The sequence below is a fragment of the Lissotriton vulgaris genome, chromosome 3_1 (genome assembly GCF_964263255.1).
Source record: "Lissotriton vulgaris chromosome 3_1, aLisVul1.2, whole genome shotgun sequence".
Taxonomy (NCBI): domain Eukaryota; kingdom Metazoa; phylum Chordata; class Amphibia; order Caudata; family Salamandridae; genus Lissotriton; species Lissotriton vulgaris.
The window spans coordinates 2058876192-2058889355 of NC_141689.1; the positions used below are offsets into that span (position 1 = coordinate 2058876192).

The 13164-nt window shown below is 41.9% G+C and overlaps 1 protein-coding gene across 2 annotated transcripts in view; it reads left to right on the plus strand.

Moving 5' to 3' along the window:
* CNOT7 (CCR4-NOT transcription complex subunit 7) overlaps positions 1–13164 on the plus strand; it is a 200407-nt gene that overhangs the window by 101792 nt on the left and 85451 nt on the right. The window contains exon 4 of one of the 2 annotated variants that reach the window (XM_086962589.1): positions 6691–6852. The exons of the other annotated variant lie outside the window; for it this stretch is intronic. Within the exon in view, the coding sequence (XP_086818715.1) occupies positions 6691–6852 (162 nt within the window). The remainder of the gene's footprint in view (positions 1–6690; positions 6853–13164) is intronic. 2 annotated transcript variants of the gene reach the window in all.

Sequence of the window (13164 nt, forward strand, 5' to 3'; positions counted from 1 at the left end):
CAGACAATCAGCAGTAAAATTTTTACCACCAGGAATATGTTGTGTCTCGAAGTTGTACTCCTGTAGTCTGGCAATCAGTCTGACGAGTCTGGATGACGCCTTACCACTCCTGACACCATCCATCATGAAAACAAGAGGTTTGTGATCGGTGACAAGGATGAAAGGCCTGCCCCACAAAAAACTCTTGAACTTTTCGACAGCCCAAACACAAGCTAAGACCTCCTTTTCAATAGTGCTATAGTGCTTCTCAGCACCACGAATAGCCCTTGAAATATAAGAAATCACTCTTTCTCTACCATCCACTACTTGAGTAAACACAGCACCAAGGCCAACTGTGCTAGCATCCACAGTGACGAAAGATTTGCCCTGGGGATCAAAAGTCTTAAGACCAGGTGCTTTGGAAATGAGTTTTTTGACACTGGCAAAAGCCTCATCATGAACTTTGCTCCAAGTAAATTGAACACCTTTTCTAAGTAGCTGTCTGAGGGGTTCTACCACTAGCGCATAACCTTTAACGAACCTAGAATAGTACTCTCCCAAACCTAAGAAAGAACGTAAGGAATCTTTGTCTTTGGGAGTACTAATTTTATCCAAGGTATTGACTAAATCTTCTTTGGGAAAAATGCCATCAGCCGTGATACGATGTCCTAAGTAAATTAGCTCTTCAACCAAAAATTTGCACTTCTCTTTGCTGACAGTCATACCTTTAGAGCCAAGAATTCCAAGAACCTTATTAAGAATAACATTGTGCTGATCACCTGTTTCTGCAAAAATCAAAATATCATCCTGGAATGATTGAACACCAGAAATGCCATGAAATAAATTCTCAATAAGCTTCTGGAACACGCTAGCGGCGGATGCCAAACCAAATGGCATCCTTAAAAATCTGTACAAACCAAAGGGTGTAGTAAAAGTAGTAAGATCCTTGGAAGAATCATCAAGGAGAACCTGATGATAGGCAGATTTGAGGTCTATAATAGAAAAAAATTTGGCACCATTCACAGCTGACAACATGTCCTGAATGCGGGGTAAAGGATGTGTGTCAACAACGATATTCTTATTGAGAGACCTCAAATCAACACACAGCCTCAAATCTTGGTTCTTTTTAAGTGCCAAAACAATAGCTGACACCCACTCAGAACTATCAGTTGACTCAATAATGCCTTCAGAACATAAGGTATCAAGGTGAACCTTCAATTTCTCACGCATGCCGAGCGGAACTATGCGAACTTTATGTTGAACAGGAACTGCATTTTTCTTTAACTTAATTTTATGCATGTAGCCTTTGACTTGGCCAACAACATTTTTAAAAACATTAGAATGTCTTTTGAGAATCATATCAAGACTATACTTGTCCATGTAGACATTGTTAACATCAAAATCTCTGAGTTGCAGAGGACGTTCAGAACCAGGACACAAAATTACACCTAGTCTGCCTAAATCAAACCACCCAACTATGTTCTTACCATCAATGGCAACGTAAATCTTAGTAAAAATTTTCCTGGATTCAAATTCTAGTGAACTTTCAAAGTAACCTAACATGGTAATATCAAAGTTGCCGAAAGCTTTGGGATTGATGTCAGACTTATGGAGGTTCACATTTTTCCAATTCTCCTTGAAAAACACATCAGACAAAATGGTAATCGGTGAACCCGAATCAGCCATAGCTTGAAACGAAATGTCACCAACTAACACAATGCCTAAAGGTGCCTTAAATGGTAGATTGAAGTTGTTCACAGAATACTCAAAGATATTGTCATAGATAGCTAATAACATGTTCTGCAAATCCTCTTCAACCACATCAACATTACTAACCACTGAATTAGAAGAATTTGAAAGTTTTTTTTGTGCATGGCAAACAGAAGAAAAATGGCCAACTTTACCACAAGTAACACATTTCTTTTTGATAGCAGGACAGTTGGCATTATTGGCTAAATGTGTTTTGGAACCACACCTATAGCGAGAAAGTTTATTATTAGAACTTTGTTTCAAACCCATCTTCCCTTTGTTGGAAAATTGCACAGTACAAACAGATGAAGCAGTTTTAGAAGTTTCAGCAGAAATAACTTTAGAGGATAAAATGGATCTCTCAACTCCCTTGGCTAAATCAATAGCTTCACTCAGTGTCGGATTGCGACACGCCAAGAGTCTTTCCTGAACTTTTTTAGATTCACATTAAAAAATTAACTGATCTCTTATACAGTAATCAACAGTAGCTCCATATGCGCAATTAGCAGCAAGAACTCTTAAGGCAGCGACATATTCTTCAATGGTTTCATCAGGAAATTGCTTCCTTTTGTGAAAAGCATGTCTTTCAATAAGGACATTAGGCTCATCTTGAAATTGTTTCTCCAGTCTGGCTACGGCTTCTTTATAAGGGTTCCATCCTTCACCACCGCCAGTAGGTGGTGGAATGGGAATTAAGTTTTTAAAAATTTCAATGGCAGCAGAACCCAAATAACTGAATAAGATGGCTTTAAGTCTCTCTGGAGAAAATTTTGAACCATCAATAGCTACAATGTAGTTCTCAAAGCTTTCAAACCACTTCTTCCATTCCAATTTAGGCTTACCTGGAATTTGTAGAAAAATTGTGGGTTGATTACAGATTTGCGCATTAGCCATATTCTGAATGAATGGAGAAAAGAAAGAAAGTCAGAGGAAATATTGACAAATTAAGAATATAACTTCAAATGCGCAAATTAAAAATTGCAAATTATTCAAGAGCAAGGTGAATGAATAGAAAAGCTCAAAATATCTGATGAGAAAATGCCTTTCCGAACAGAGGATTAGGTATGAGCTTTCAATGTGGAAAAAGAAAAGTACTTCATGAAGAAAAAAAAAGTCTTAGATGCAGCAAAAGTAAAGTGTGCGCACCACTGAAAATGCGCTAGAGCAGAAGTGCTTTCTAAAACGTGTATCACAGAACTGCAGTAGGATAATTGTCTTTGAAGAGACAATAAGGTATGCCTTCCACGAAATTGTTAGAGTATGCGCACCACAGAAAATGCACAAGCCGGGAATGTCATCAAAGAGATTATGAAAGTGTGCGCATCACTGACAATAAGTTTGCGCTAAACGGCTTTGAAGAAATAATGACACCAGCAAGTGTGCGCATCACTGATGTAGCGCTGTAGTTGTACACATATAAAAAAGAAAAGTGATCTCACCACAGTTCCAGTTAGCGAAGAGCAAGCACGCAGAAAGACAGTACCGCAATGGCAGCTGAAGCGTAGATGCGTGCGTGGTGAAATCACTGGAGCGCAGCGCTGACACGCATGAAAGTGATGGAGATAAGATGGCCGCCAAACGTGGGTGCGTGATGATGTCACTGGAGCGCAGAGTTGAAGCGCACGATGACGAAGAACAGGCTTGGCAGAGCGCGCTGGAACTCAGAGGCACGATTGAATTAACGGAATGATGAAGGGTGCCAGAAAACTTAAAACAGGTAAAAATATGGCAAAAATACCTTGAGTACAGTAGAAATTTCGTTCGAAGGCAATAAATAATGAAATAAAATCGAGGAAGAGTCTTTGGGCTTGATTTCTGGATCGTGAAGAAAACGAGGTCCAAAAAATTTCAATTAGCCGGCATGTTCGGTGGGTCTTGTTCAAGTTTCCCTCGTCGCCAATATAAAGATGGGCTTCAGACGCAGAAATGGTTTGTGTAGAGTATATTTTAATTCATATACCACAAAACCCACAGGAACAGCTAGACCAACATCCCAACTCCTCCAGATCCAACCGTCTTCTCCCCAGCAACCAAACCCCCATAATTCTAAGTTACATCAAACAATTCTAGGTCTGACAAAAGCATGTTCTACAGATGATCTCACAATATACAGGTTGGCAAGACAGAAAATCATGGAAATAAAAGAAATAGATGTGGCCTACTACCACAATTATGTATTTCATCCTTTCTCATGTCAGGTGATGCGTTGTGCGAAGCCAGTGTAGTGTGCCGGGGACAGGGCAGCAATCACAGCATCTTGATCCACTGTCAGAGGCTCGGCCGTTTTTCCGGTGTTAGTGAGTTCGAGTCCCGGCTTAGCCATTTAGCATACTGTGGGTTCATGGGCAAGTTATGAATTCCGATAAAGATGCTATCTTCATCTTAACACGTACACGCAGCATATTGCTGATACTACAGGTTCCTGGTTGCACCAGTCCCCTCCCACCTAGGCCAGTGTTTGTGAGTTTATTAAAGTCTGCCTGTCGGGGTTATAGCTGGGGCTCTGTGAAGCGCGAGGGCCTGGGAATGGCAGCGGCCCTCACAGGTCCAGGCAGCAAGTTGAGGCAGTGTTTAAATAAAGCACACTGCTATCACCTTCAGCAAACCTTTTGCTCACCCATGCCAACACCCGCTTGCCAGGACACCTCGTTCATGCGAAGTCCCTCGATGTATACCGAGGCTCCTCGCCATAGTTATGCCCTGCACCCTCTCCAAAACACTTGCATGCTCCCCCTCCAAAACACACACATGCACCCCCTCCAAAACACACACATGCACCCCCTCCAAAACACACACACGCACCCCCTTCAAAACACACATACAAGCCACCTCCAGGTTTTTCGTTTTTTTTTTTTTTTTAGAGCGAACTGGACCCGAGACATCGGGTATCAGAGCCCTTTACATGAGCACCAGATTTGTTACAGAAGAACACATTCATTTTTGTAAAGTACGTGAGATTAAGTTATTTTCCCAGAATCACAGGATGTTGAGCGTTGTTGCCCAGACTCTAATCCAGTTCCCCAGTTTCGAGGTTGACTTTAATCAAAGGTGAGATTATTTGCAAACGCCTTAGGAAATAGCACACATAACAGTATTTATTTACATACTCCAGGTGGGCACACAAGATTTTACTTCTTACATTGTAGAGCTGACCATTGTGCTCTTGATTTGGAAAAGTGTGATAGCTACTAAAACCGGGAAATGGCCTGCCTGCCAATTTTGAAAGCTGTGGTTATTGTGTTGCAGAACTGTTTTTGAACCATACTTTCCATACCTCCTAATTTCTTACTTCACTTGCGTGAATATACAGCGATTTGCACTACACTTGCATAAAGACAAAATAATGCAATCCTACCTGTAATACACATATCAGTAAGTGGATCTAAAGTTGCAGGATGGCAGGCAGATAACCTAGTTAGGTCAAAGTTGCTTAAGACATTTCGGGAACATTCAGAAAACTTCCCTGGGAATGCATTCTGCCTGTTGCTTACCATTAGCTTTGAGGTTTGTAAATAATATTTTCTGGTATTCTATTTACTGGCTTAATTTGTTTAGGCTGTCCAGGTTTAGTTTGTTCCTCCCAAGGAGTTAAGCTTTTTCATAGTACCTCTCCTTGTATTGTTCCGCGAGTGCTCCTGTCTGTAAATAGCCCTGTAAATCTTGTTCTTATCTTGTCACATTTGCTGTGCATTAAAAGGTCAAATGACAGGCCCTGTCTTCCAAGGGAGCTTGATGTTTACTTTTCTTTCTCTGACTTCAGAGTGAGAGGATTTATGTGGCAATTTTGCTGGATACTGGGGACAGGCTTGGTTTTTCTCAAGCACACAACAAAATTTAAATGAACTTACAACATTTAAATGAACTGTGGAAGTACGTCGGAATTAGCAAAGCACAAATAAAGTGCTTTTTTTGTTAATTTAGAAGTGTGCTGGAAGCAAATACTTTAATATGATCAAAACAGTCAAACAAGGTGATGCCATTTCCACACATTGTGCGCTGTATAGTTTTATTAGTAAAAGTGCACAACTCTTATGTGCACCACTGCACACTTTGACACTCTACTCTGCAACCCTGCATTCTATGCCTCTGAACTCTATGCCACTCTACTCTGTATACTGAATTATGTGCCACAGCACTCTACTCTGTATCACTCCACTCTGCACTACTGACCTTTGCAGCACTCGACTGCACCATACTCTACACTGCACCACTTGATGCAACTGCACTCTATACCACCCTATTCTGTACCTCTACTGTGCGCCACTCAACAACGCTGTTTTGTACGCCGCTGAATTCTATGCCGCTGTACTCTAAGCCACTATACTCTGCAACAATTTACACCATTCCACTCTAAACAACGCCACTCTACGCAACGCGAGTACACAATACTCTGTGCCATTCCACTTTTGTTGGTACACGACATGGCTAAAGCACATTGCCAAAGTGAATAGCTCTTGCATAGGGGAGACCTATTGGCTTTGCCAGTGCTATTTTTATGCTGTGACTCGTTCTCATCACTATCTGCCACTGGACAAATGGATCAGTGACAGGTATATTTCATCGAGAATGTGACTTCAGTGTATATAGACTTGTATTTGGCAAGACAATACATCCAATTGCCCGGACACAGATTCTTAATATTGATTAAAGAGTGAGTGTGTGAGTGTGTGTGGTGCTATATATCTACATATATGCCACTTTTATAGGACGTCAAATGGAAATGCTACTTTAAGCACTGGGCTTCACCTATTGTCTGAAGTTAATATTGCATATTTCTGAGATTAGTAAGGTGATGTATTTTCATTGTGTATAGTATTTTCAGTGTAACCTTTAGTATCTTCCACCATTAGTTGAATTTAAAAAACATTTTTTATGGGTTTATGCAGAATGGGAAAACGACAATGAATTGTTAAAAAAGGAAATCTGGATGATATGTAATATCTGTTTTTGTTTCTGCAATAGGGAGGACATGTATGCACAGGATTCTATAGAGTTGCTAACATCATCGGGAATACAATTTAAGAAACATGAAGATGAAGGAATTGAAGCTCTGCATTTTGCTGAGGTGCTAATGACATCAGGAGTGATATTATGTGAAGGGGTGAAGTGGCTTTCGTTTCATAGGTAAATACTTTTTAATTTTTTTTAAAAGATCTTTTTTTTAATTTGGACCACTGATTATGTTTTTTCCGTGTTCTAGTTTGCTTTCTGTCTTGGTGGTGTGCTATTTCCTTTTCAATTGCCCTCAAGTTATTTAACCCAGACGTGTTTCCAAAGAGTTGAAGTAGAGCTGAACTTGTCCCTTTGCTTTATGCGGAAAGCAAGTTGACCGCATATAATAGATCTCTTCAGCTAGTTTGAAATAACGTGAATAAGCATTTCCCTCACTAATGTTTTTCTTTGCATCTCTTGCATCCAGCCCCTGCTTTCCCAGTTTGGAATATTGCTATTGCAGCACAAACCATATTTAACATTGTTGTTTTGGGCATAATTTCTACATGATTGGGTTCGCATTGAGGAAGTTTTTTTCCCTAGTTTAAATTGGCAATATGTATGCCTTTAATGCTACACTGTAATGTTGAACCAAATTCCTCAATTTCCCACTCCTCAATGCAAAATTCAGACAGTTTTTTTTCTGTCCAGGTTAGAAGCATGCTTGTCCACCACAGAGTTTCTAATGGTTGTTTAGACTGGTGTTGTAGTGAATGCTTTTTTTCTAGGCTTGTTGTGAGTACTACTCACCCCAGTCTAGCTGCATCGTGGCAGTGTGCGGCATCTTCTGTATTGTAGAAAGGTATACAACCCTGAGTTCTCTGAGAAACCTGATCTCTTGAGGTCCCTCTGTCTGATGGAATCTTGCAGTTCTACCCTTTGTTTCCTCAAATGTTAAAACGGGTAACACAAAGTAACTTGTAAAACATATTGGTTATAATTATCTTAGGAAAGAATACCAGGTTGGTAGCAAAGCAGTTGGTTGTGGTCTAATCCTCTGAGATTGTTGATGCACAAGTCATTATTTCACTGGGCATAAACAATAATGGAATGTTGATCTGTTGTGGGATTAGCTGGCTTTCAAGACTACCCTTGGTTACACTTAAGCGAATGAAGATTGTGGTTTGTTAGTTGCTGAGTAACTGCAAATGCCTGCTCCCAACCTCCACTCTTACACACAAAACAAACTTGGTGAATGCAGATTTCATTATAAATGATATACTAGAATCTTTCTAGTTACTGGGCTCCCAACTGAACCGAGCGGAATGAAGCTTAGTCCCGTAATGATTAATGCGGTTATGGACAAGCGTCCCCAGGATAAGGATTATATTACTTTCTGGCTTGCCGAGAAATTTGACCAGCTGGAAGCAGTTTTTCCTAATTCGAGTCCTGTAGAAAAACTCAGGATTCTTACAATTAGTTTGCCCAAGGACTTGGTACCGGAAGCCGGTGACTGCGAGTCATGGGGTAGAATCTTTGCGGCAGTGCACACAAGGTGCTTCGGCACTCCGTCAATGGCTGTCCTTCCGACGGTCATTAAGTGTGTTCAAGATGAACACGGACTTGAGGCTGTGGTTGAATTGGGAATGAGACTCGTTTGCTCATTTGACGTAGTTTCCGATCTCGTCCTTTCTAATGTAAAGGGAGATGCAGTGAACTTCCAAGTGTCTAATGCTTTGCGCCAAGTCCCTGATGCCGATAAACCCCGACAGTTACCGAGAATTATCACGGCAGCTTATAAGACCATAGGCTGAAATAGTTTAGCTATCAAGCCCTTTTCTGCTAAAGATACAAAATAAACTCAGGGGTCGAAGTCTGAGAGACTATCAACCCAAAGCTCCAAAGCAAAATTGAAACAAAAACAATAAACAGGGAAAACAAAAACAGAAACAGGAGTCCCGTCCCTCGTCACCTGTACCTGCGTCTACTGAGCTCTCTTATGACTTGCGCGCCCGCGCCACGATTAAGTCATCTGATCGTTTTCAGGTTCCTGATCAACATTCTCCTCGTTCTTTACAGTACACATCGGCCTCATTGTCCGGTGGTGGAGGTGGCAAAGGACTGGGTGGCCAGCAGAGTCGCGACCAACCCCACCCGAAAGACGGAAAAGGCAAGCAGGACGATTCTTCACAGAAAAGACCCCAGTTTGAGTAAAAGAAGTTGCCGCTTTAACACCGAGATATCCCACAGATAGTGAGAACGCAGCTTCGGAATCAGACGTGGGCGCTGACGCTGTTGGACAGCGCGGCGGAGATTACCATAGTTCGAGAGGCCCTGCGTCCACTACTGAAGGAGACAGCGACTGACACATTTGTTGTTGTTGAGACAGCTGATACTAGAATAGATCCCCCTGATAGGCTTTTTGAAATTGACCTTTTAATTGAAGGTGACCTACAACGTACCATAAAAGGGGTATTTTGGGAAAATCTTGCAACTACGTATGACATTTTGTTAGCGGAGGCTGACTGGCCCCCACCTTTTGTTCTCGCTGCTCCGAGAGGGGAGGAGGTAATCCTCCCTAGTTTCCCGCACCGTGTGAAAGGAGCATGCGCTGAATTTTGCGGAAGAGTGGGCTAAGGCCCTTGCGCCTGCTTTGTACCGTACTCACTGTGGTTGGGATAATTTCTCCCCCTTTGCAGTCTATACCACAGCCTCAACCTTAATATCCCATGCGGCGTGAAGCGAAAGCTTCGGTCGCAGAAATCCTTCAACAATTGGAATATCAAGGTGTGATTGAAACTTGTGTGTCCCTGATGAATAACCCTCTTTTTACAGTGACCAAGCCTGATGGTTCTTACTGTTTGGTATTGGATTACCGGCATCTAAACTGGCATTGCGGTTCTTGTGCAGTACAGAATACCCATGGCTCTGCCCTGGTGGATGGTCTTGTGCATAAAAGGTTTAAAACCACACTTGAGATATCGAATGTTTTTTTTGCCCACAATCTTTCTGGTTTAAGTAGTCAATGGATCGCTTTTATCAGCAGTGGCACACAGCGACAATTTAAACGTTTAGCTATGAGCTATATGAATAGTCCAGGTGTGTATGCTGCCCGTATAGTTTCTCTTCTAGAGAGAATTGACCCAGATGCTTGTTCATATGTGGATGACCTTTATCTCACAGACTACGAGATATGGGCGCATCTGTGCCACGTTGACCGCATAATTAGTAATTTTGCGGACTTTGATTGCAAATTAAGTTTGCAAAGTCTCACATTGCAGAGTACACAGTGTTGTTCCGGGGCTATGAGCTCAATAATGAAGGTTGTGGATTCACTCCTCACTTCTTGGAGAAATGCACACAACTGCTCGCTCCTACAACACTGAAAAAATTCCAATCCTTGCACAGGTTTTTGAATTTCGGGCGTACTTACATTCCTGAATATGCCCAGCGTATCTAGCCATTATATGCTCTGATACAACTAACTTTCACCAAATCGTACTGGCTGCCTGAACATTCAGCCATTTTGCAATCCCTGTAGGCTGATCTTCTAGAATCTAAATTCGTACTGACTAGTGATAACCACACCAACCTGGGGATAAGAATCGTCCCTGGGGCGGTGGGTTTCACATACCTTACTTTTAACGAAGGTGACACAGTACCTATCGCTTACAAGTCACACTTGTACACTTCAGCTGAAATGCGTTTTTTCCACTGTGGAAAAAGTTTTTTGACAGGAGTGCAAATGCCGATTCTGAATGTTCATGCTGTTGGCAATAGTCTGGACGATGAGGCCGCGAAGACTGCAGTTTCGACATATTTGGTTGCAGCAGTTACACGTTCCAAAAGTAAGATCGATGATGACATCTTGGCAGCAATTGCCGCTACTGAGAAGGGAAGTAAATATCGTACTGGATTTCCTCCAAAGTATTCTTATCATTTAAGTCCTGATAAAGTTCCTTACGTGAAAATACCAGACGTTGTTGACAGATTGATTCCCAACGCAGACTGCAGGTCAGCGCTGATTACAGCTGCCCACGAGGGTGTTGCGTCTGTGCACGCAGGCGTTTCGGCTACTGTATCTCAGCTACAACATCGTTTTTGGTGGTGGGGACTGTATAAACAGACGCGTGATTATGTGACATTTGTCAGCATATAAAAGCCTTCGACTGCTATGCATCCGCCCGAGACAGTTGTACATTTCCAATAAACCACTTGGTTGTGTTTATTTGGATCACTGCGATTCTTTTTCTTCAGATACTGCGTATAAGTACATCTTAGTTGCAGTTGATTCTTGCACACGCTTTGTATGGGTGTGGCCCCACCGAAGTGCTGATTCACAAACTGTCATAAGGGATTTGCGTGTCTTTGTGGGAATTTTTGCGTGTGGCACCTTCCATTCGGACCAGGGTCCAGCGTTCGCCTTTAAGGCATACAAGGATGCCATGAGTTCATTGGGGGTCCAGGTCAAAATTTCGTCTCCATAACGGCCTGAGGGTAATAGTGTTGTGGAGCGGATGAACCGTGACTTAAAGCAATCCTTGCAGGCTAGAGTTATAGGTACCAGCCGGAACTGGCTAGCCCATCTCAATGGTGTACAGCGTGCACTTAATAATCTCTCTAGAAGGTCTCTGGTTGGAGCGGACCCCATACGAGATGCTCTTTGGTATCAAAATGTTTGTCCCGGACCTTGCAGGTCTAGACCAGGCGGCGGCAGCTTCCCCCTTTGACGTAGATGAACATTGTAATGTTTTACAGACTCTACAAGAGACGAGAGACAGTCTTGCAAAAGAACACAAGCCCTCCACATCTGATGCTGCGTTGCAGATCCCGGTAGTTGGCTGGCTACCCCGAGTCGGTGAACTGGTCTGAGAGAAGGTCGAGAACAAGAAAGAGTTTGTCCCCTCATATCTAGCTCCAGTTCCTGTACTTGGCGTGCAGGGCACAAGAACAGTTGTTTTACCTCCACTTCCAGGTCGTGAGGAAAAAAGGTATATCTTTAATGACCATGTCAAATTACACAGAGTGGCCGATTCTTCTTAGTATGACACCTGCGGTCTCTTGTCCATCGATACTGAGAAATTCTGTTTTGGCTCCGACTCCTAATAGCAGGCCTGACTTTGCCTTCGAGATGCCTGCTGTTTCAAGTCCTTTATTGAATACCCCACCTGATGCTCATCTTGATGATACTGAGTATACTTACCCCCACAGACTTCTCGATGCCCAATTTACAAACCTGTTTGGCAACTGAGTCCAAATTTTCATTTGACACTAACTTTACCACATCGAAGTCCCCTTTAAAGCTTTCTGTTTTTGCAACATGTTTTAAAAAAAACATTTTTTGATTCCTCCTTGGACCTACATTTGGTTGGTGCTTTTTTCAATTGTTTTGTTTGTCAATTGGCTTTGTGGTGTATTTTTTCCATCTTGTGAATGGACGCTACGTTGAAGGGAGAACTTCAATTCGACTAATTTATGGAACATTGGCATCCCATTCATCATCACACAGAATGAAGAGGGACCTGACTTTTGTAAACATTACTGCTTGGTCCGTCTTAGATGGGATTGTATGGGATGCTGGTAAATTTCAGATTCACGGTCCCAGAGAGGTTATAAATGTCCCGAACGTACTAAGAGTTTATGATTGGGATGTTCAAGCCGTAGAGGCTTTGTTTTCAGATTTGAAATATTATGCTGCTTTTGATGCTGAGGATTTATATTTGATTCAGCTAATTATGGTGATTTGTTCTGTTATCAACACTATGGCAACCACTACCTGCATAAAGCTAACACAAGGAGGAATATAGTTAATTATACGATATGGGAACGCTGCCCCGCTCCTGTTGAAGGGAGCTTAAGTTCTTTTTTCAAGAGATTCACTTATTTTACTGATTTTAAACAGTCAAATCCAAATGCATTTTATTTTAAGATGTCCGAAAAGTCCTCTTCCAAAGTTAGACTTACCCACTCAAAATTGTTATATGTTACGTCCTTTCTTGACCAATTGGCCATTGGGGGCTATAAACTGTGGAAAGATACTATTGATCTTAAATCTGTTTGGGGTTCTAAAAGTTTGCAAGTGCAAGGCACAAAGGCTTTGCGTCGTGCAAGTCTCATCCCGAACCATATGTTTTTGAATTTGACTATTTCACAAACCACCTGCTTTGGATTAGCTACTACTAAAAAAATAAATGTTGCTGCTTTTCCAGAATTGGACGGGTAGCCCGGTTGGGATAATAATACCAATATTTCTATCAGGGAATTACAGACGCTGTTGCTGAATTCTACTTTTAACATATCCAGTTTGGATCCTAAGGGTTGGTTGTTATGGCACAGAAGTGCAGATTCTTGCCAACATCATTTTCTGGGTTTAGCCACTGGCTACATACAGGTTAGGGTGGATCCCTGTTTTGAGAGTGACCATTCTGTAACTACCTATTCCGTAGGCAAGCTGTGTCAGAATTGGCTCAAACACTCCACTTTAGCGTCAGTTAAGCTTCATTT